The sequence below is a fragment of the Anomalospiza imberbis genome, chromosome 7 (assembly GCF_031753505.1).
Source record: "Anomalospiza imberbis isolate Cuckoo-Finch-1a 21T00152 chromosome 7, ASM3175350v1, whole genome shotgun sequence".
Classification (NCBI taxonomy): Eukaryota; Metazoa; Chordata; class Aves; order Passeriformes; family Viduidae; genus Anomalospiza; species Anomalospiza imberbis.
The window spans coordinates 26,033,549-26,057,724 of NC_089687.1; the positions used below are offsets into that span (position 1 = coordinate 26,033,549).

At 40.2% G+C, this 24,176-nt stretch overlaps 1 protein-coding gene across 12 annotated transcripts in view; it reads left to right on the plus strand.

Moving 5' to 3' along the window:
• The first annotated feature begins 15,578 nt into the window (after nucleotides 1-15,578).
• Nucleotides 15,579-24,176, plus strand: part of ADAM23 (ADAM metallopeptidase domain 23) — a 70,723-nt gene continuing 62,125 nt past the window's right edge. For 6 of the 12 annotated variants that reach the window (XM_068196143.1, XM_068196142.1, XM_068196146.1 and 3 more), the window contains exons 1-2: nucleotides 15,582-15,834; nucleotides 16,859-17,085. In XM_068196143.1, the coding sequence (XP_068052244.1) occupies nucleotides 15,681-15,834; nucleotides 16,859-17,085 (381 nt within the window). In that variant the 5' untranslated portion in view covers nucleotides 15,582-15,680. Of the gene's footprint in view, nucleotides 15,835-16,858; nucleotides 17,086-20,305; nucleotides 20,399-24,176 lie in introns of those variants that run through there. The other 6 variants (XM_068196144.1, XM_068196140.1, XM_068196145.1 and 3 more) reach the window with 3 other exon arrangements.

Genomic DNA, 24,176 nt, shown 5'->3' on the forward strand with positions numbered 1-24,176 from the left:
GAGGACTACCATTTGTATCACAGTCTCAGCTTTGTGCTTTCAAGGAAGAAAAATTTTCTTTCTAAACGATGAATTATGAAGGTATTTGTATGTTAAGCGTGGCTGCTTGGTTGAGGAAAGTTTGTGGTAGCTTTTATTTTTATTTAAAGTAAATCTTTAAACTTAATGGACTTGATGTAAGCAAAGGTGATGAAGCATCTCAGATGTCATTTTTGTAAGAAGCCCATAGGAGGATACTTGCTCTTTTTCAGCCTCTTGGTATTAAGTCACTTAAGACACATAGAATTTCTCTTGCAATTGCAAAATACACATCTACAACACTGAAAATTAATGTTGGAAGAAGTACAAAGAGGCTGGAAACACTCTTCTTGATGAAAAAAAAATTGTTACATATAGTATGAAAGGCCTTTATGATGGCATTCACTATGTGATGTCAAGGTTTTTACCATTCGTATTTGTGCATCTACTGGGCTTATTTGTCAGCTAGGAAGAATCTAATTGAAGGGTAGATTTGAGACAAATTATGCTGAAGTAACTGAGATTTTAGAGAGTTTGGATGTGGAACATAATTTTGCAGTTTGAATATGTGAATTTAATAAATAAAAGAAACTTTAGTGTTGCTGTATCTGTTCCAGTTGAGGGAGGGCAATAGGACATTATTCCAGTAATTTACAGCCCAGATCATCTAAGAGCTAACTTCTGTGTTCAGCAAGCTTCTGTCAGTTCAAGGGAACCTACTTCTGAGCTGTATCTGAAATCTGTAACATTTTGTGCTGATTCAGAGTCAGAGCACTGCAGGTATTGCAGAATATTCATCCGTGTGGTTGGGCTGAAATCACCTGGTGTCAACGCAAGGATCTTCAGTGCCAGCCAGGAGCCTGGGTCAGGTCTAAGCATGATGTGCCATTCCCTGAGGTATCCAGTCCACTATTCCTACTCCAAGAATATTTGTTCAAGTTACTTAAATATATGAATTATTTTGATAGTTATCAGTAGAGGAAAAGCTTTACAACTATAGCACACAGTAATTTCACTGTGAGTCTACCTGCCTAGCCCAAGAAGTTGAGTTGTGTTACAGTTTCTTACCTGCTGCTTCCAATTAAGACTCTATTTAGCTTGTCTTTCTTCAGTGGCTTACATGTTGGATGGTGTAGAATCAAAGACCACTTCCTGTCTCTCTGCCTCGAGCCAAAATGCTAATTCTTCCTGTGTTCTTAACTGGTGCTTTGATAGTATGTATCACAACACAGGCGACTGCACAGCCGGGCTGCCAGCCTATGTTCTACTCCCAGCTGTGCAGCTGCTCCAGGCAAGCTAACTATAGCTTAGTTTTTGTGAGTGGCATGTCAAAGCCATCTATTTATAAACCAAATTAGAAAATGCCTTGGAACTGTAATTTTTCTTTCAGGCTTCACTTCCAGCTATCCAGAACCTCAGTATTCCATATATATAGATTTGGCTATAAAATTTGAACCTGTCTGAAAAACAAAAAATAATATATTGAAAAAGCCAAAACAAAAAACCCAGTAAAATTATAAAATTTTGGAATATAGATATCAGTCAAAAAACATTTAAAATATTTTTATACTTTTCCTATAACATGAATCATGAAGGATGTGCGGAGACGCTTAATAAAATTATTCATACTTATTTTTTCCATTTTCCATAATTTCCAATTAGTTGTTTATCTTGAAAGTATTTCTTACTAAGAAACTGGTATTATGCTTGTTTTAAAGGCTAGAAAAAATGAAGGTAAAATGCTTGAGAGAAACATTTTAAATGTGCTCACTAGCTTTGACCTCCTTCAGTTTCAAATCAAAATGCATGCTGACTAATGCTAGAAGTTTGTAATGGTCTGGATGCAAGTATTTGCTTGATTTTTATGAGGATCAGGCCCTAGGTAACCTGAAATGAATATCAATAAAAATGGCATTCAACATAAATGGAGATCCTTGATCATCTGGGGTTAAGCAACCTTCCCAAATCCACAAAAGAAACACAAACCCTCCAATTCTTTCTGATTTGTAGATCAATTTATCAGTATTGGAAGGACTCAGCTTTTCTTACTACTTTTTAGGGGCCTGGGTAAAGTTGTGGAATTTAGATTTGGATTACATAGGCTGAACTGCACTAAGGCCTGTGGATAATATTTCAGTCTGTAACCAGCCAGCCTTTTTCTCTGCAGAGCCATTCTCTGAATGTCAGAGTAGGACAGCATGAGGAGCCAGTAGACTGCAGTTACCCATATGGGTAGGTGATGTTAGGAGTCTTTGCAAATGGTTCTGGGAGAGTTTTCTGCATTAAATAATAGACTTCTCTCACAGATTAATCTCCTATAACTAAGCATTTTCTTTTAAATATAAACGACTCTGTGCCACTTTTAGAACACTTAGATTACTTTGTTAAATTATTAACCAGTTTTTATCATTGGTAGGGGAGTTTTTATAGAAATGAGAGCAGGATCTTATTCACTAGTTATTTTTAAAATGTGCCAGTTTGAAGGCTTGTACTTGTGACAAGGCTCATGAAGCCTAACAGAGCTGTTGTACAGATTTTAAAGGAATTACAAAATTAGAGATAGAAAACATTCTTATTAGGCATACAACGACATCCAGGTTTGGTGTTTGCAGTGTATTTGATATACTGCTTCTGAAACCAGTGGATGTTGAGGCTGTTTAGCACCTCTTGGTAAGTTTTTATTATATTTTAGGTACAGCTAGTAGGCTGTAAATATTGAAGCAAGGGGGAAACTGGTATTTAAATCTTAATTTACTGACAAGTATTTTCTGTCCTGACACAAGACATGGATTGGCAGTTGGTTGTATGTAATCTTCTTTCTCTTCTGCTTTTTTTATCCCTTGAAATAGGGGCTGCAGGGAGAGAAGCATCTTGTTTTGCTTGAAGGCCTGACAGGAGAGAAGTCCAGCTGTAGGGGCATAGCTAAGTGGATTGCTGTCAACTAAATATTTGGAAGTCCTTACTCCCAAGTTCTCCATGATTTACCTGGAGGATACCAATGTACCCATTATACATAAATTCTAAATCCTGGGCTAGTGGACTGTGGTCAGGCATGATGTCTCTGTAATGATGTCTGCCAGATCCTGAGCAGCTCAGCTTCTGGACAGGAAAGACATAGTCTCTTCCAGAGATGTAGCTCCATCCTCTTTGGTAGGCAACTGAAAACAAAACAGGTCTGTTTTGCTCCAAACTGTAATGAAACATAATGCAAATATATATCAAAATCCACCAGAAAATGGAATTACCTTTCTGCAGAGTGCAACTTGTCTGTTGTAACTGAAAATATTTTGGTGAAGGATGGTGTAACAATTTTAAGTTGAGAGAACGTGGGTGTCTCTTCCTCCAAGGCCCTACCACGTTACTTTTTTCAAATAAATTTAGAAGTCCCTGTTTTACATTTCACATGCCTGTTCCAATTTTCCTATTCAGCAGGTTAATTATGAAAGTATGCTGAACAAGTATGGATGTCATGAAGGTGGTTTGTGAAATCTCTGAGAACTTGCATTACATGGCCATTTTTAACTAGTGTCAGTGTGCCCAAAATTAAAATTTAAGATTCAATAACATCACTTTCAGTGTCTCATTATGCTGTGTTGTATTTCCACTTTTCCTCTTTTCACTGTGCAAAACCAGATTTTATTTTCCATAGAAAATTACTAAATTTCAAATTTGTATATGGATATATGCTTTGTGCTGTTTATATAGCAAAATGCTCTTCTGACATTGGCAAGGCATATTCGGCAGATGGCTGGGGAGAGTCTAATCCTCTCCCTCCTGGCACAAGAATGCTAATTACTATGTGCCTTGAGCAAAGAGCCTTCTAGATATTCAGCTGCCTTTCCTATTGGGGCAGGAATGTCTGTTGGAGAACGTAATGGAAAGATCTCCATGTAAATTCCTTGAGGACATCTTTACTGTGAAAATTAAAAAAAACGAAGAAATCTACTATCTCCAAATGTCAGCTGGAAAATAAACAGGCCTTGCTGGCAGCCTAATGCAGATCATACCAAGAATTCATGCTGGGTGGAGCTTGGGCTTGGCAGAATAAATGGGAAGACATTACAACTGCTTTCATCAAAACAGAATCAGTTTTCAGGAGAGGCAGCAAAGGCTATCTCTGTCTCCTCCTGACACAGCCATCTGAGATCTGTGAAAGATGTGGTAGGAGGGTTACCAGATGAGCATTTGGCACTTCTTGTCTCATTATTTGCAGTTTCATGAATTGACAGTGAAGCATTGCAGCAAAGGAGCCAGAAAGAGGTCAGAAAAAACTGCTTGCCTGACATGAGAAAATCGCTCAATGAAACCTGAGACATTCCACCATGAAAGTAACTCGGAGAGCTCAGGTCCTTCCAGAGATGTACAAATAGGGAAGGCACCCCTAGAGCTGATCCAAGGTCCTTGTTTGCAGCTGCTTCACTTCCAGCAGCGACATGACAGGAAGCCAAGGGATGAGAAAGACAAAAGGAGACAGCACTTGCCCTAGCACCTGCTGAGACCTGGCTGTCCTTGCCCAACTCCTGCTTTTACTGAGCCCTTATCTGCTCCTGCCCCAGCACTCAGCATGGCAGTGAATATGAAAGATGACCTGGCTGCAACAGCGATTCTGCTGTGGGGCTGCTCCTGCCTGATCTGGCCAGGAGCAGGGAAATTCAGAGAGGTGCTGACCGACCTCTTCACTGGTGGTATTTCCTCCAAAGAAGAGCCTGAAGATAGCTGTGGGCCAGAGAAGGAGCTCAGTGCCTGACCCATGTACCTACCTGTGAGTGTGTGGTGGGTAGCCCTCTGGGCTGGTGGAGGGAGCCAATCACCCAAGGGCCTCCTTTGTCTTTTTGCATTTCCAGCAGAGGCCTTCAGATCCGAACCATGCAGGTCTTGGGTGTGGTGTTTAGCACTTTTCCCTGTGCATCCTCAGAGTCTTTTACCCAGGAACTTACTCTGCTAAACTGATTCTCACCAAAAAAGCCCCCCTGCCCAAGCCTGTCCCCAGAAGGTTGATGGTACTTGTCAACCCAGCATCTGGAGCTCCTCTGTGGCAATAGGCCAGCTGGGAGAATCACCCTGCTCACAGTTTACATGGGCAATACTGACATGGTCTGGCTGGTATGGTGTCATCAGCCAAAAGAAACCCCAAAGGAAGATTTATTATTTATCCAAAATCTGTGCTTTTTAGAAGTTGAAGATGTTACCACCTGCTATTTACCATCTTAATACTCTAACATACTAGCTGCTAAAGCTTCTGTGCTGACTCTTTTCACTTGCCCCTCAAGACCTCATTTCTGCTCACAGCAGTGCCTGGGTTAGCTCTTGGGCTCGGGGTCGTTGCTCCTGGCCTGTGTCGCTGCTGCTGGGAGCCCTGCAAGGTCCAGTGCCAGACCTGCACTAGGAGCAGCTGAGAGGCAAATGGGGGAGTCCAAGCTGTGGTAACAAGCTGGCAAATATGCTATCTGCACACCCCTGCTATGTGAGCACATCATTTCCTCAGTGACCTAGTTTTATGAATAAAAAAGTCTTCCCTCTTCATAACCACAGTAACAGAGAGTTTTATTAATGTTTGCCACTATAAAGAAAAGGTTACTGTGTCTTAATTTTACTAGGTTGCTTTAAAACCGATAAGATTTTCTGGAAGTTGGGAGATGGCTTGTGATCAGCTGTCAGTTCTATGTGCACGCTTCTTCGAGAAATGAGTCTGTAGGGATGACTCAGGCTTGGCAACAAAAGATGTTCCCTCTGTTAAAGTTACCTCTGGAAATGTAAGGCTGTATCTTCATTGCTCTCTTGGAGAAGGGAGGGGATGATAAGATTGCTAGGATTATGATTTATGAATATTTTAAATTTGAGCTCTCAGTTCAGCTGCATGACAGCTCATATCAGCCAAATAACATTTTCTACCCTGACTGGATAAGCACATTAATGCTTCCAGAACAGATTCTAGTTTTGGCTCTACTACCGGTTGCCTTAACACATTTTTCTGTAACCAAAAAGGATTCCAGAAACCTGCATTTACATGTTACTGGAAGACTATTTGTATCTTGTCTAAGCCCAGACTGAGGGCTGTTACCATATGCCCATATCTGTAAGGGCTGTTCTCAAAATAGAAATAACTAAATTCACTTGAAAACCAGAGAGAGGGAGGTTTCAGGCATGGTACTTCCTAGGAGGTAACCTGTGCTCTTTTACACTGGTCTGGGTGCTGGGCTGCAGTGTAGATTGGTAAAGTCAGGTTTAAAACAGTTAGGCTCAAGGAAATAAGGTCATTCTTTAGTTAGCATAAAACAGGCTGACATTTTGAATTGAACTATTGAGAGGCCAGACTTCCTGAAGCAGAACTAGAATTGCATGGGTTTCTTGTGATTGTTACTTAGCAAAATAAGGCAAAAGAAATACTATAATTCTGATCACATTGGTTTTGATCTAGGAATTGTTTTATTATTTTATTACAGTGATGCTCCATTCATATACTGTTATATCCCTCTTGGAGTTTGTAGGTGGTATAATGTTGTGATATACTGTTGTATTGCTTAAACAGAGCCTGAATCAATGAATGGTAAAGGCTGTTTCAAAGCAGTTTTCTCTTCTACAAGAAAAGTCGATTTATCTGTAAGCAGAATGAGCAAAAAGAGATATTTTGTGCTCTTTGGTAAATGGAGGTTTCATGGATTATGCAACTATATTGGAGAGCACCATAAATTTTGGGATGGGGCTAAAATAATGCTTTAGAAAAATGCAGAAATAGGCAGGAAAACTGTCCAGTGAGAAGGGCCTTGAAATGCCTTTGGCCAGCAGAGGTCAGACTGTCCTTTAGACTGTGTAGTTAATCTGCTTTGTACCTTTGGGTATGTTCCCCTGCTGTTTAATGCTCCAATCCACCAAGCTCTGCCAGCTGAAGCATATTAGTTTATTTAAGAAATTCTTTTGCAATCCAAGCTCCACATGCAGTATCAGCACATGAGAACTGTAATAAAAATTAAGGATAATTCAAGTTTCTCTGAGTAAATACTTTATTTTGCAACCCTATGATCCAAGTTTTGTGTATGCATTCGATATGGGAATATTATTTGGTCTGAAATCTAATTTCATCACCAGTGGGATTTTTAAAATATTTGGTTCTTGTTTAGGTACTTGATGCTTGCAATGCTTTGATTATCAGCAAACTGGTCCTTTTCAGCTACAAGTTATAAGAACAACTAATTTTATGGAGATGCTTGCAGTAAGCAAACATTTTCTGCTGCAAATTAATGCATTCTTATGGTTTTCTTAGTATTTATGTGAAATTCTTTAACTGTGATGCTGCAGATGGTGCAACTAAACCTGAATTATGGGTATGGACTGCTTTTGGTGATGCCTGTCTTCAAGCAGTAGCTGGCACCTGTGTGCACAGACAGCTGTGCCATGCCCCTGGTGCTCATCTGCACCAAGAAATTGTTCTGGCATCATTGTACATTGAAGCATTTGATTTCTCAAGGCAATAACCTTGAGAAAAGAAGCAACCTTCTTTATTTGTGGGGCTTCTGGTGTCCACATGTAAAAAATGGGATGAAGAGATGAGAAACTGAAAGGTGGTTGATGCTGGAGCATTTCTTAGTCATAAGATATGGATGGAATTTAAGACAGAAAAGCAAATTAATTAATTCCTCATAAGAAACAGTTTTATAAGTAATAATAGAAACAGTTGGTTTTGAGTTATAGGTATTGAATAATAAACCTGTTCTTGGTAGTGGGGGGGTATAGGAAAAGTAGCCCCTTTTCAGTCTTGTATGCTACAAAGATACTCAGTGCAGGATAAAATAGTGCTGCTTTAATTTCCAAGGATGTCTTAAAAAACATGCTACATTTCCATAGTAACAACAAATAATAATGTGTGTTTAAACTTGTGGTTAACTAGTGGGATAAGCAATTCCAGAAACCATGGGGAACATATGCTTATAGAGAAATAATAAGATCTTTGAAGGGTGACTAAGTGTGAGTTCATGTGGGTGAAAGGAAAAATGAAAGCAGCGGGGTAAAGGACATAATTTCACATCCCCCAGGTGTGGGTTCTTGACATGCCAATCCACATGGGAGGGCTGTGTGTGGCTCCTGTGGGTGTGAAAGAGGAGTACACTCTTTCATGGTTGTGAGGACTTTGGGTTTTTTGTGCTCTAAAGATTTGTGGCTGAGATTTTTGTCCAGAAAATTAACATGAAGCCTGAGGGGTACATACTCCACTGGGGAAAGACTTTTTGGATCTTATTTGGATTTGTACAAAGATGACAAAATAGGAGATATAAGCCCCTGAGTTATCTGCTGCATTATGGCACCAACAGCTTGAGTCTGGTAAAGCAGTAAAATATTCTCGTGATCCTTTCTGTGCTTTGAGAGATTGAAAATTTACTCGAGCTTTCTTAGGAAGCAGGAAATTAATAGCAGAAATTATGCAAAACATTCACTGGGATCTGTGCATAATTTCGATGCAGTGTTACAAAACAGCTATGTTGATGCTTTCTTTTTGAGAGATGGGTCATTAGAATGACCAGATCTCTGACTAACCTCTAAGATTTGGGAATCCCTAGATCCAGAATGACTGGCAGGGAGAAGCAGAAAGAGGGCTTTCTTTGGTTGTATATAAAACTTATAAGGAATTCAGTTTAGAAGATCTTTGGTGTGGGGATCATAACACACCAATCTGTGATCCATGTCCAATACTGCAAGTTATTTTTGGGATAAAAAATATATTTTAGTAACTCATATGCGCTGGGGACAACCTAAGGCTTTAGTGCGACAATTTGATAATACTTTGCACTGATTTTTCTTAAAAATTCAGACCATCTCTCTAGAGAAATGATGGTTAAATGTTTTAGGCTCTTTAGGGGAATCAGTGCCAAAGCCTAGATACAGCATCACATAGGAATCTTTTAGGGTAGCGTGTTTCATGTCTGATTCATCCCTATGCCTAATTAGGGAAAGAGCAGGGAAACTGGTCCAAATTTGTCTATGAAGAAAAGTCAGGATGCACAAACGTATATAACAGTTTCTGGTGTTTTTTCTGCCTGTTTCATAGAGCTGCATTTTTTGGAAACACCAAGATTTTCCTCATGTGATGAACATTGCCACTTCTCAGCATTTTTACCTACCTTTTACAGCATAGTATGACAGCAGTGATGACAGCAGCAGCAGCAGCACAGGTGTCTCTCTTGAATGCAAAACTGTGTACCTGAGCAGTACCTCAGCACCTGCCACTTATTGAAGGAAGAATATTTCTGTTTTGGGGTGAACATTAGAAAAGCAACTGTAACACCTTTAAATTCTGTGTGTCCACACCCAGTGAACTACCCTCCCAGCAGTAGCAGCTATAGATAGTAAGTTCCTTTTCCCAGTGAGGTTTAATAGCTCACGCATGTGTTGTACTGGCATGGCCATATACCTTCTGCTTCTTAGGCTAATGTAGCCTTTACTCATTGGGGCCTCTCTGTGCTAAAAGATATTTTCAACTTCAGTCTCATGAAATTTTCACCTATCACTTGGGCTTACATGCTGTAAGCATTGAGAGCCTGGTTCTTTCTGCCAGTAGAGGGAATGAGCTTTTAGTGCTAGTTTTGCCTCAGGAACAAAAGGGGGGCACAAGAAAAAAATGGGTTCTTGTTGGGCATGAATGAATTTAGTCTGGGGAGGAAGAGGATTTGCTTAGTGATTCTAACCATGAGCTTCTGAAACAGCCTTCCAGTGGAAGTAGGAGGACAAACTCCCCAGTTACTCTTGAGGGCAATGTATGGAATGAACTGTGCAGTGGAACAGCCGGGGGCTGCACTTGACGATTTCAGAAATCCCTTGCAGTCCCCTTCTTCCCTGCGCAAGTGTGGCAGGGAATGAGTGATGACATCATCCCTCCCCTTTCCAAAGATGCACTGGAATAGCTGCAATCTGGCTTTTTTAGAACCTACCACTTGGAAATGTTTGATCAGCTGTGGCAAGTGCTTGGGATGTAGACTCCATTTTTTTTTTTTTTTTTTTTTTTGAAGGATATATAAATCAAAGTATGTATCTAAGTAAGATTTCCCCTACCACCTCATCTTACCTTCTTGACACTATTTTTACATTTTACCTCACAAGAGTGAAACAAGCTAGCAAGGAGCAGGCTGCTGTCACAGCCAGAGTTAGAAGTGCTTGCTTATTAGAAGAGCAGCCTTTTTTTTTCCCTGCTGGTGGTATATGTTTTACTTGCTAAGTATATCTGTATCAGAACCGTTGACAAATGTGTTCTAGGTAGCCTCATTGACCAGCATGTTTTTGCTGCTGCTGCTGCTCTCTCTCTCATTAATAATTTGGACAGTATGATGAATAATTGGAGTTTTTAGTATGAGAATATTTCCATTGATATGGAAATCTCTCTGTGGTGTCTTGTGTACAATTTCTTACATGCAGTTGCTTAAATGCTGCTGAGGAATCCTACTAAACAGCTTGTAAAATCCTTTGCCTGTGAAGGCTTAGTTAATTATACAGGAGGACACAGTGAATTAATTCTGAAATTAGTCTGGCACATTTATTCAAAATAATTTTTCCTGCATCCAGAATTAAATGATTGATTTCAAGTTTCACCTGGATGCAATTTGAACTGCAATTACTAAACCCTCTGACCCATTTGCTATTAGCAGCACTGCTGTGTTCCCTTTCCTGCCCTGCTGAACAGTGGTAAGATATATTCTTTTATGGTTTTACTTTCTTCACTTGCCCTTACCATTAACATTTCAGAGTGTTAAGGGGAGAGGGCTGGCAAGTATATCCTAATTACTGTGTATATTCTACCCTGGAACTCACAGTACTCACTATAGAGTCCATTTGTGCAGTACCACTGGTGAGCGGAGTTATTAATGAAGATGTGCACAGAGATCTCAATAAATGAGTGACAGTTCTGAAGGAAAAGTTATGGTTTTTACTGTATTTTATGCTATAGTATTACCGTGTTTAAAATAGTGTTGTGCCCAATATTGTACATAGTTCCACTACTGTACATAGAAGGGAAAACTGTTCAACAGGGCTCTGTTAAATCGTGAAGTAGCAAGAGACAGCTCTTCCTTTAAAGTGTATGAGGTTGAAACAAAGATGGAAAAGTGAAAGGGAATGGAAACCCATTTCTGTTAGATCTATGGTTTGGAAAGTGATGTCTGCTTCTGAATAATCTAGAGTCAGTGCTCTGTTTCCTGAATCTGTCTTATATGTTTCTCACATTACTGTATCACTTAATACTTCCCTGCCCCCTCAGGTACTGAAAAGTATTTAAAGAGGCTAAAATAAACAGAATAAATGAAAAGTACTGATTTTTCTGACTGAATGCTGTGTTGCTGCTGCACTGTTAGGTGGTGGGATGTGTAGCAAGAGATGGTCATATAATTACAAAAAATTCTAACAGCAATATTCTCTTTCACTCTACTGACTGAGGAGCTCTTACAGAATAGCTGAACATGGAGAATTGGTGAGTATTCAAATATGAATGATTAAAACCAGTTAAGCTAATGCCATGCATTGTTCATTGCAACTACCAGGTTTCTTCTCAGTATAAATTATCCATACTTACACTGCATATGATACAAAGTAAGGAAATATGGGTGGCATGAAGTATCAGTACAGCTTTGTCTTCACTGTTAACCCCCTGTTGAGAAATAGAGAATGGCTACCACCCTCTTTTGCATGAAGATTACAGGTTGTGTGTATTACTTACCCAGCTAATGAGGTTCTATTGTTCAAAGTCCCCCGTGTAATTACCACTTTTTAGACTTGCAGCATGCTTGGTACCCTTCCTAGAGCTGTTCCTAGAGCTGTAGAGCTGTATCTACAGCATTGGCTGGGCTATTTGCTATTGCAAATAAAAAGGAAATTTCTTTTAACAAGAGTCTGTCATTTTGTCCTGTGTGTACAGCACAGAGCACAGCAGGGCCCTAGCCGAGCCTGCTAGTGCTGCAGTAATGTCAGTAAATCAAAATCAGACTTGACTACTGCCCTTCTCTGGGGGCAGAGTCCAGCAATAGCTGCTTGTGCCGTGCTGTTTGTCCTGCCTGCACTCCGTGGCTTTTATACCTTTCATTGGCCAGGGTCAGTATGGAGCTGCCCAGCTGGAATCACCTCTTATTGCTGAAGAGACAGACCATGCTAGTGCTTTACTCCTCTCTAATGATCATCACTGTTGTAAATCTGATTTGTTCTTACGGCATCCTTGCCAAGATTTTTTGATAAATCAGTCACCCATGTTTTCATCTCCTGAACTTGTCTCTGCAACAGAAATATTCCATCTGCAACAGAAATATTCTTCTTTCTGTTAAAATGAAAACCAATTTTTCTCTGTGGGGAATATCCAGGAATGTCCCACTTGCTGATTTGTTACAGGACTTGTTACTTGGATTCTTGGAATAAATATTAGATAAGAAACTACTGTTGAAATCTAGAGATTATCTTTATTTTCTAGTAAGATACTGTCTTATTGTGCTCACTCAGAAAGATCAATATTATTTATGCTTTGTAAGGAACAAGTTCTTTAAACCCATATTTTACATAGAGATTTTCCCAGGACAGGTGATATGGTGACTTCTTTCAGGTGACATCAGAAAAGGCATTTGATTGTGTTGGAAGTTTGTTATCTTTATGGCTGGGTTAACAGAGTGAGGACCAACACATTCCACCTGAGTATCAATATGAATAGCCAAGATTATAATCAGCAGTTTTGCATCTGAAGCCTTTTTTATTTGAATTGTGATACTACAAAATTTCATCCCGTGTGCTCACTGCCCCCCACCCTGAAAAAGGACGAAGGAATTGGAGAGCTCTGGGCAGTCATCTGAACTTGTGATGTAAAGTCTGTTTGACACCCTGATGGAAACTATGTGTATACTGTTCATGGTACACATTTGCTCCTCAGCCAGTCTTGAAACTACAGCTGTCAACTGTTTCCTGTGTGCTTCTGACTTAGATGTTTCAATTTCTTTCACTGGATACAGATGCTACAATAATCCATGCTTCTGGTATATTGTTTTCAGACATCTGCAGTGCAATATATCTGGGATTATTTTGCAGTGTCTTTCAAAGTTGAAAGCAAGTTAAAAAAAACCCAAACAAACAAAAAGCAGCTGTCATTTGTAGTAGGACACTTCATCTTGAGCTTCTTATGCTCTGTGAACTGCATGTGACCATCTGAAGGTTTCTAGCAAGTTTATGAGGCACAGCTTGAGTTAGGTGTCCATTGGTGCTTTGGAGAGTAAGCATGCATGCTGTAGATGGTTCTTCAGGTGATTATTTCTGCTGGAGGCGTGTACATGAGTTAAAAGAACTTCAGAAAATCTTTGCCCTAGACCACCTTTGTAAAAAAAAAAAAAAATAACATTTTTGAAATAATTTTCTACCCTCAAAATCTGGCCAGCAAATTCAGGACCTAATAGTTTCAGACAGCAGGTGTTTCCAGCATTCATTGTTGCTAGACTTGTTCCTTGTGTGTTGTGAAAGTTTCTGGATTTTTTTTAATTGCATGGTTATTATACTGTTTTTCTCTTTGCTAGTAAAAATGTTTTTAAAAATTGTATTTATTTTAGATTTGAATGCACTGACATAACTGATCCTTTGTTCTGTTTATATGTTTATGGGGAGAAACATGAGCTGCTGTTGCTTGAAATATTCTAGTGATAACTAATGATGAGGAACAGCTGGGCTGGGTGGGCTGCATGGAAAATTCCTGGAAATGTGAGATTTAAGGAAGACCATTTTATGTAGAAGACTGGTATAGCTTTCTTATTAGACCTAGACAACAGTGAAATCCTAAGGCACATTTTATACATATATTTTATTTTTACCCCTGGCAATACCATGGATCTGTATTTTCAAAGTGTTTACTGCTACACACCTAGATTTTGAGTTTCCAGCATCTATTTTAACAAGCATGAGAATTCAGATTTAATTGTTTTAAAAACTAATAATACTACTGTTATAAAATAGTTTGCATGGTAATGATCTGTAAAACTGCTTATACTTTCTAAATTAACAATGATAATGAAGTCAGGCTGGAATGTAGAGAAAAGTATGTGAAACAGAGCACTACCTATCTTTCTGGAAATCCATGTGGTATGCAGACAGCTTAGAAGGCATAAACTGACAAATAAAAAGCAATATCCAGAAAAAAAAAAAAAAAAAGAGAAACATTTTTATTTCCTCAGCAGCAAGACTTGAAGATTTGCACCAAAATAAAGCATATCTGTTCTTGGGTATTAGAAGTCTGCTGGGCAAAATGTTTGCTAAGAAATTCATATCTAAACTTGTCTCTGAACTCAGGTTGTCTGACTCTTGAAGTCACAGTATGAATACAAAACAGCAGATTCATCTTCTCATATCTCTTTGAAGTTATTTTTATCTCTGCAACTATTCTTCATGTTGGTGGTTCACCCCAGGCTTGCTGGACTGGAACTGTGAGAGATACTATTGACTGCACAGAAATGCACCAGTCCCTGTGTTTGTGGTCCAGACTGTCTGCTGCTGAACACAGCCCCACAGAGTGGATTTACACCAGGTCAGAATCTGACCATGAACCTCCCTGCAGACCTCCCCTTGGTTTATTGTACACACATCCATTTTCTTTGTAATATCTGTGCACCTTTTTTTGGTGGCATTTGGTTCTCGCCTGCACCCCCCTTCATTGCAGGGGTTAGTTGCAGTCAGGAAGGGTGAGCGGGGCCCAGGCACCAAAGAGAACGCCGGGGGGATGCAAGGAACAGAGCTGTTAGCTGGAGGCGGTGGGAGGGAGGAGTGGGGGAAGCCTGTAGCTCCGCACAACACTTGGAGCAGGGGCTGCTTATGCACCCCTCTGCAGTAGCTGGGGACGCAAGCTCTGAAATGCCTCAACTTGCAGAGCTGCCCGGGGCGCGGAGACCGGCCTGTCCCTGCTCTCAGAACAAGCTGACCCTGCGCCGTTCAGTGTCTCAGGAGACTCTTCCCAACTTTGCTTAGGGCTGATGGATTTCAAAGCAATTTCACCCTGCCTGAAAGTTCTTTAGAACAGTTCCTAAACGCAGCTGTTTGCAGCTGTGCCCCCGTCAGGGGCGAGGTCTGTGCGCTACGCCGCGGGCAGTCGCGCACCCGCTCCCAGCTGCCGCCTCAGTCCGTTCGGCCGCGCCCCGCCCCGGCCGCGGGACGCCGGCCCGGAGCAGCTCTAGGCTCAGCTGGCGGCGGTCACCCCGCCGGCAGGCAGCACCTGGCTGTCGGCTGCACAGCGGGCGGCACCCGCGACAGGCGGGGCCTGCCAGAGGGGTGCGGGGGAGCCGGGGGAGCCGGGGGAGCCGCGTCCCGCCGCTGCCCGCGGGCAGCACATCGGACAGCGGCCGCCGCCCCGCCCGGCCCGCCCCGAGCGCGCGTGCGCGGGGCCGCGCGGCCGGGGGCGGGCGCGGAAGGTGCGCGCGCGCCGCCGCCCGCTCGCGCTGAGGTGTCGAGGCGGTGCCGGTGTGTCCCTCACGGCGGCGGCTGGAGCCGCACGGGCGGTGCCGCGGCGGGGACCCGCCCGCTCCCGCGCTGAGGTGCCGCTGTGTCCCTCACGGCGGCGGCTGGAGCCGCACGGGCGGTGCCGCTGCGGGGACCCGCCCGCGACCTTCGGGCACAGCCCGCCGGCCGTGAGGGCTGTGCCGCGCTGCCCCCCCCGCCCCGGGGCGCTATGAGCCATGAAGCCGCCCGGCAGCAACTCCCTGCGGCTGTCTGGCTGCGGCGGCCGCCGCCGCCCCGCTCTCCTGCCGCTCCTCGGCCGCCTCGTCTCGCTGCTCCTGCTCCTCCATGGCTCCTCCTGCCCCCGGGCCCGCGCGGCTGCAGCGGCCGCCGGTGGGTATGGCGGGGGTGCGTGTGCCTGTGGTGTCTGCGGCCCCTCGATCGCCGTCCCCCGCGATAAACCCCGGCAACATCCATTTCCCTTCAACCATTCCTTCCTTCCTTCCCGCTCCCAGCTTTGTGTACGTGTCTGTGTCAGCGTGTGTAAGTAAACCCGGGACTCAGTGAAGATTTCCTTGGCTTGCTTGGTGCCGGTGCTGCAGTGTGTTGGGTAGGGATGCTGTGCGTGGAAAGACGCCCGTGAGGGATGCGACACAAAAAGCTCCGGTGGTCTTTTATGTGTCACGGTGCATGTGGACGGCGATCCTCTACTTTGTCTGCTTGGGGTCGGATTTTCGTGTGTGCTTTGTTGTTTATTTGCTCTTGGTTGCATAAAGGTGACATGTGGAATGGTCTGAATGCAGTCTGTTTGTGCATCGTGTTATTATTGTTGGTATATTGCCATTACCTTGTAATATTGTTATGTTACATCGCGTTGATTGACCGTCTTGAAATTTGAATGAAGAAAGATATAGGATTTCTTTTCAAAAGCTGCTACTGAAGAAAAGGGGTCTTGTCAAAGTTAAAAGAAGTAGAAATCAATTTCCTTTACATAATAGGAAGTTTAGCATTCAGTGCACATGGACTCTGAATTCAGTGTATGTTAGCAACACTGGGAGTATTCTTAGCTTTTTGTAGATTTTTTTTTTTTTGTGAAAAATTTAGCTATGCAAGAGGGGGTAGTGGATAACTACATATCCATTAAATTGAGGTTCTTCCTGAAGATTGAGAGGTATTAAAATATTTATAATCTATGACTGCATATGAAAATGTAGATTAATGCAATTAAATAAACAATGTTCTTTCTGAAACCATTTTATGTGTGAAAAATGAATCAAATCTAGCTCAATGAATAAGTTTTTTGTTTGCTTGAGTGATTAGTAAAATGTTAGAAAACTGTAAGCAAATATGTAGCTTTTTCATTGAAATAAACACATTCTGCCATGGAATTTATGGCTGGCATATCTTCCTTCCCCAGGCCTGCACTGGAATGAAACAGCAAGCGGTATAGAGGAAATACTGGCAGATGAAGAGAGTACATTTCAACAGAGTAACAGCAGTAACAGTAAAAATAACAGCTACAGCAATGCAATCCAGAAAGAAATCACACTGCCTTCAAGACTAATCTATTACATCAACAGAGACTCTGAGACCCCTTACCATATCCTGGATACCAGGGCAAGGCACCAGCAGAAACATGACAAGGTAGGGTAAAAAGAGGCTCATCTGCAGAATTTTCAAAACAGTGATATGTGATGTGAAACTGTGTTTGTTTTGATCTGTAGATATTCAAGACTTATTGGTGGTCCCTGCCACAATTTTTAGGAATTAAGGGAGCACATGTAATTAAACAAGAATGTAATTTCCCTTGTGTTAACTTAAAGATAATTATTTTGAATTTCAGAATGGTTCAGAAACTGAACTGTAGAGAAAACAAATGAGAATTAGGTGAAGTTGAGTTGACTAATCAGCATAGATTCCAGTGTCTTCACTTTTGGTACAACACTGTCAACAAAATGTTTCTTCCAAAATAGCTCTAGACTGCAAAAGTATCTGCATAGGGAGTTTCTTTGGAATCCTAAACTTGCAGCATGAGTTACTTAGCTTTGAGTGTGCCATGCACTACCTAACAAATGCAGCATTCATTTCCTGCCACTGTATGGCCAGTGAAGAACACAGTTAATGTTACCATTTTTTGTCAAACAGTACCTGCATTCTTTATTTTTAGTGGCAAGATCTAATATTCCATTTTGTATGGATGTAGCTAGTAAGTTGTTTGGGTTCTTTTCCCCCCTGAAATTCTATGGAATTGAACCAACTTTGGTTTTGTGGAATAGCGTTGTAAGGAAATAAACCTGTTTAAACTATATCATTTAGTACCCTTTAAATTTATTTCGTCCTATTTTTATAAATCTTTGTTTAGAAAGTTAATTTCTTCCTACAGGGTAAAAGGTAAAGTGAAGGTAAAGATGGTTTGAATATAAAGAGGTAGGGAAGAGACAGCAAAGCAGTATATATGATACTGGAGGACTTAGCATAATTGAGTTCCTACCTATTGAATAGCATTTCTCTTGAAATTTTAGACAGTGAATTTAATACATGTTATATGTCCTTATATTGATTATGTGCCATTTCAGATGTGGAATTAGTAAGAAGGCACTGAATAATCGTTGAAAAAAAAGGTTGAGGTACCTGTATAATTTTTATGTTTTAGTAGGAAGAAAGGTTGCTTCCTAGCTTATTGAACATGGATACTGGTGTGTGCCTTTGGATGCATCTCAATACACCAATATGTTATGGTTGGCACAGAAAAGCTTTTTGTTTGCTGGAAACTGGAGCTACTTAAGAGAACATTACATTCAGAACTAATACTCTTTCAAGTGACTCCACTCTTTTAAATACACTTAAAACACTGAGGTCTTGCTGTTCCCCTCTTGGGAAGAAAGGGATTTTAAAGTGTTTGCAGACCTGCTTTTGGGAATAATGCCTTCTCCATGTTGCTGTATGTTGGCTTTCTTGAAATCCATTGGGGACAATGTCCACCAATCTCTACGCTTACCCAGCACTGCCCACGAGAACATTGCTATTCCTTCCTATGCCCTACCTTGTATCTACATGTTGGAGTAAAGCTCTGCAGAAATCTGTGCTGACAGAATTGGTATTGATTTCCTTGGGCATGCTTGCTGCTGACTGTTGTGTAAAGTGGATCTTCTTTATACTCACTGTGTCCCTTTTAAGCGCAGGGAATGCTAATGCTGCAGATTTTTCCACAAAAGTGTTCCTCAGTCCTGGGCTTTCATGGAGAGTGACATTATGATGACTTCATTCTTCTGACATGAAATTTCTATTTTTTTATATTTATTGTTTATATTTAATTGGAGGAAAGAGTTGATTATGTTCGTTGTCTGGATGGATTTTTGTATGACTTGCCTCCAGATCATCGTACCTGACACCTTCACCCCCAAGTTGCATTTTGTGCATTTCCTTGCATGAAGTAATTCTTTGCCCTTTCATCTACTTTACAACAGCTAAAATATTTGTTATTATATTGTTTGCTTCTGTTTAAGATTTGCTATAATCTTTTCTGTAGAGCAGTAGTTGGGCCTGGGGAAGTCTGGAAGATGTAAAAGGAAAACAACCCAAACAACAACCCATAAACAAAACAATGCAATTGACTGTGAAAGATACCCAGGGGTTGGTTTTGACTTAGGGGGGAGGATTCTTTTCAATACTTTTATCCTTCCCAAAATTAAAAGAAATGCTATATGAGAATAAATCCTACTTGTGAGATTTTGATTTCTCTTACATTGGTAATAAAGAGAAGTAGCCAAAATATAGTTAGGTAAAGAAAGACATCTGTATTTAGTATTTTTTTAATACCATGTGAAAAAAGTTAAGACAGCCTTATATATGTATAGAGTGGAAAACGTTGAGGAAAAAATGCTTTTGTTGTTCTTTTACTAGGACTATACCTTTTAACATGTATTTTCTTGTCAACCTTAGTATGCCATTTATAGACATATGATGTGGAAACAGTCCCTAACTATTGATAATATTCAGTAGATTCCTTTCTGTGGAATTTCTCTATAGTGGTCAGAATAATGTAATATGGCCAGTTTGTGGGATTAGGCCTGAATGCCTCAGAAATGCTGAGTCACTATAAGGAAAGGGTGAGACTAGAAGAAATGGTGTGCATGTGGGAAGAAAGAGGTTGGAGAAGTTGGAGAAATATAATTATGTAAAATTATTTAAAATATTTTTTAAAAATCACGTCCCAAAAGTAAGGGTCTTCAATGTTCTTCATGAAATGTTGGTAGAAATTAAACACTGGAGAGAAAAGAGTGGAGGAGAGAATAAAAAACCCCATAAATAATGAGTTACTTTCTTAGCACTGATTCTCTCTATCCCTTTTTGGTGAAATGTCATCATATTGAGAAGGTGTTTGTGATTAAGACCCTCTCGCATTTCTTCTTCTTAGAAAAAGCTTTTTATGACTGTTAAAAGAAAGAAGTGTCCACTATAGTTTTGACAAAGTAATCTATCTCCAAGGGGGCAGAGTTCTAGTATATGCTTTATTTCAGCTTTGTGCTCTTAAAAAAACAGATTTTAAGTACTTGATGCTTGAAAACTCTTAATTCTGTGTACCTGTTTCCTCATAGTTGAATTAAGGCTAGCTGGTTTTGAGTTCTTCTGAAGTTATTTTTAGTGCAAAATGCTCAAAAATGAGCATCTATTTATAAAAAGACACTGAAGAAGTTCACAGGAATCCTTAAAATTCATGAAGAGGTCTGAGTCACCTATGTTCTGTCTTTTTAAGCTTCTGCAGGTGGAGGTAGTATTTTGAAGGAACTGTTGATCTCTTTATTGAACCAGATGACTGCTTTGGTTTATTTTCACAGGCCACATACACAAGATTTTTAGGAGCTAGTAGGAAGACTGCATGGGGCACAACTTGTCACAAAAGGCTAGGAGCAAGTCCTTACAGTGGCCCGCAGAAGGAAAAATCATGCAATGCAAGGTGTTTGAAGATAATAGGATTGCTGGAGAAATACAGCCCAGGACAACCTTAGCAAATTTTGAGTGTAAAATAACTCAGACTGGATTCATATGGAGGCTGACTGTATCTGCTGGACAGTTTCTGAATCAGAAGTTTTCAGGAGCTGTAAAGAAGCCATCTCTTCTCGCATATTATAAGCTGTTAATGTAATTTTGGGAAGGAGAGAGGTGTTAGGAAAACTGTTTTGCAGATGCTAAAGAGGAAAAAATAAGGAAGAGTACTTTTGACTATAAAGATGTTCCCCCTTCCCCCAAAAAGTTTGATTTATTGTGAGCTGTTTTTCATGGGGTGGAACTCCAGGTGTTTCTGATCAGGTCAGCTGTTTGTCGTTTACATAATGAAACTACTCCTGCCAGGTGGATGCAATAATTTTTGCTATGTTGTCTTGCTTCAAAGGTTGTGATACAGTGCTGTCTCAGTCCTCTATGTAATTTTAGTATGCAGCATATGAAAGTTGAGCAGAAAAGCATCCTTAAGATGAAGGAAAACAACTCTATTCCATTTGAAAGGAAGCAGTATTGAAAAAAAGCAGGTATTTTTTTTTGCAAAAGACCAAGGATCACAATTGGTATACTCTTAAGAGGTGGCATCATGTGAATTCTTACTAAAATGCAGAAAAAAATCCTATGCACTAGTTAGTCTTCCCTTTACTTGCATATTTTAGGCTGTGTTTTCATTTTTGATCCCCATGTAATGAAAACTGGTCAAAATAATGAATGGAGTCCATGTGACATATGTATTAGATTGTTGAAGATTCTTTGTAGCATTTCAGCTGGCTTTGTCTTTTCTTTCATTTTCCCTGATCTTTCTGTGGTGCAGCTTCAGTTTGCTATACTTATAAATGGAAGATTGTATGTACTTTTAATTTTTTCTATTCTATATTGAATTTATATTAATGGAAAAGGCTTATCTTGACTCTGTGTCTTCAGTAGTTACTAACGGGAGGATTGAAATTGGTCTTCCTGTCTTTGGTTTCTCAGAGTGGGAGATTTTCCTTATGCCAACTTCAGCTAGATCTAGATCTTTGTTTCTTAGCTGAAATGCAGGTCATGCTATTTCTACAACTTCTTAAGTTATTTTTTTTAATGTACTTCTGGGTTCTTTCATGAGCTTCACACAATAACCTATAAAAGGTTTCATTTCCTAAGTGTTAGGTAGCACAGTGCTTGTACTTGCTATGCCTTGTTCCAAAATAGAAATAAATTAAGTTATAGGTTTTCTAGCATTTGTGGGAAACTGAGTACTGCAGGAAAGTGGCCTAAGATAGGGATGCACTACTTCGTTGAGTCTTACAAACAAATCCTCAAGAGGGATATGACTTTGGAGGCCAGTGTTACTACAGAAGGGTAGCTAAGTATTGCCATGCTGGGAGAGAATGGAGAGTTCTGGGCCCTGGGGTTTAGATGCACAACAGCAGGATTGCTTCCAGAGGCAGACCTGGGTCTTTTTTCACATGCTATAACCTTTCTTTCAAAGAGCAGTCTCCAGGGCTTGGGGTTCAAGTGTAAAAGTAACTCCTCTACTGTTAAAGTCCAGAGACAAATTATCAGCAGGAGGTTTTCTGAAATGCTGTATGTTTTAAACATCAGTTTTCACATGCTGCTGGGACATTTATGTATTCTCTTTCAATATGAAATGCTTTATTTCCAGGGAGTAGTGGAAAGTTGTTCTGGGGTCTGAGGACAGGCCAACAAGCTGAAAGCAGGATTATGAGCTAATATGTAGTAAATCACATTGACTTGTGACAAAACTTAGGCTATTATTAGAATGGAGGTCTAGAGCAAAAAACTGTTTTGATGGTGTAAAATCCATCTAAATCTGACTTACATTTCTATTTCTATAATGAGCGTGATGAAACCCCTTGCTCAGCTCCTAAACTCAGAGAGGTAGCTTTTGGTCATTATTTTAGTCAGCAGAACTGTATGAAAAAATAGAATTCTAAAAGCAATGAGCTTGTGCTTTGGAGATTGTATCTGCAGGAATATAGAGAAAGACTCATAGCTATCATTAGTCAGTTAAATAAGGCTGTTACTTTTGTTTAAAGACTTGTGACAGAACTTAGTATTTTTGAAGGGATAACACATTATTGCATTGGACACAGTTTTACTGTGAAGTAAAACCAATATAGTAGTTTATTTTTGGTGATGATGATTGTAAATTTCCTGAAAGTCTGAAAAAAGTGAATTATCAACAAATGATGCCCAAATGTGATGATGAAAACAATGAAAGGATTCAAGTTGTGACATAGTTCAGTAGAACTGAGATTCCTGTTACAGCCACTTTTATATTGAAACATACTGTAACCTAATGACTGATTTGAAAGAAACTGGAATTCTTTATACATATGGATTTTTAGCTTAGAAAAACCCTGAGAGCTACTACTTTTCATAAGCAGTTATAGCACTCTTAGAATGTCCCTAGTATGAAGAATCTCTTATTACAATGACTATACCAGTAACTTGAGCTCCCAGAACAGGGCAAAAAAAGACTTTTTTTTTTTTTCCTAAAATTTGGGTATGAGGACAGGAAGAATTTGAAAGACTCAGACCTTTCTTCAACCCACATCTCTATACATCATCAGTAAGTCTTTGCTGAAAATAAACTTTATATTATTTTGGAGCTTTGCCATTGGAATAGGCTGTAGCTGTCAAAGCAGGAGCCTCTGCAGAGGTTTTTAGATGATAAACAAACACAGACAAAGGAACTTGGTCTCCTGTATATGTAAACAAAGAATACTTTTGCAGGTGTGAGCATTTGCATGTGCACAAGCCATACAGGAGGATTATGTTTAATATTTTTCCTGCGAAAATGTGTACGTTCTTCAAAATACATGCTGATCTCCATTATATTCTTGTTGGAATCTGTATTTCTATGCCAATGAGAAGAACGCTGTCTTTCAGAGTATACATCAGGTATTTGTATTACACAGCAGCTGATGAGAGAATACAATGAAATTACAACGTGGATAACAGAATTGCAGATACTTTTCTGAAATATTTCCTCCCATCACCCATCATTGTGGTACATTATGGTTGTAATGCTTAAAACACCTGGTGATAATTCACTGTTAGCTTTCTATGCTAACTTATTGCAGGAAAATAATGCTTCAGGATTGGATATTTAGTCTCATTACCTTCATCTGGTTTATGGCTCTTGGGAGTGGTTATCTATTGTTAAACTGGCTTAAGAGAATCTGTATTTGCTGTAGCAGCAGTGTAGTGCATTCACCTGAATTCAAAACAGTGCTTTTGCTAAAGTGCAGGGATTTAAAATCTTTTTGTAGCCAATGGTTTAAGCTGAGTTTGGTGGAGAACATGCCCTGCTGCAGGTCATCAAATTAGTGTCAGCTGCTTTGCAGCAATTGCTTTTGTGTACAGGCTGCATCTGTTAGTGAGTCACACTAATAGATAGCAAGTACCGTTTTTATACACAGAAGTGGTTGTTTTCAGAAATAGCAATGTTGCTATATGTAATTCTACAAGAGGAAGGGGTTTTAAGATATTGCAGACCAAGAATAAAAATTACTTTTCATAATTTGCAATTGCAGGAAGATAAAGAAGACATCGTTTATGGCTTAGAAACTTGAAGGGTGATACACAGGTATCATTGAACAGCCTTGATTGGACAATAGGAAAGCTGTAACAGATCAGACTAGTCTACCATCTAGCTGCCACTAAAATCAGTAGCTGATGCATAGGGAGAGATTTCACATGTTTCAGAATGATCTCAATGGAATAGT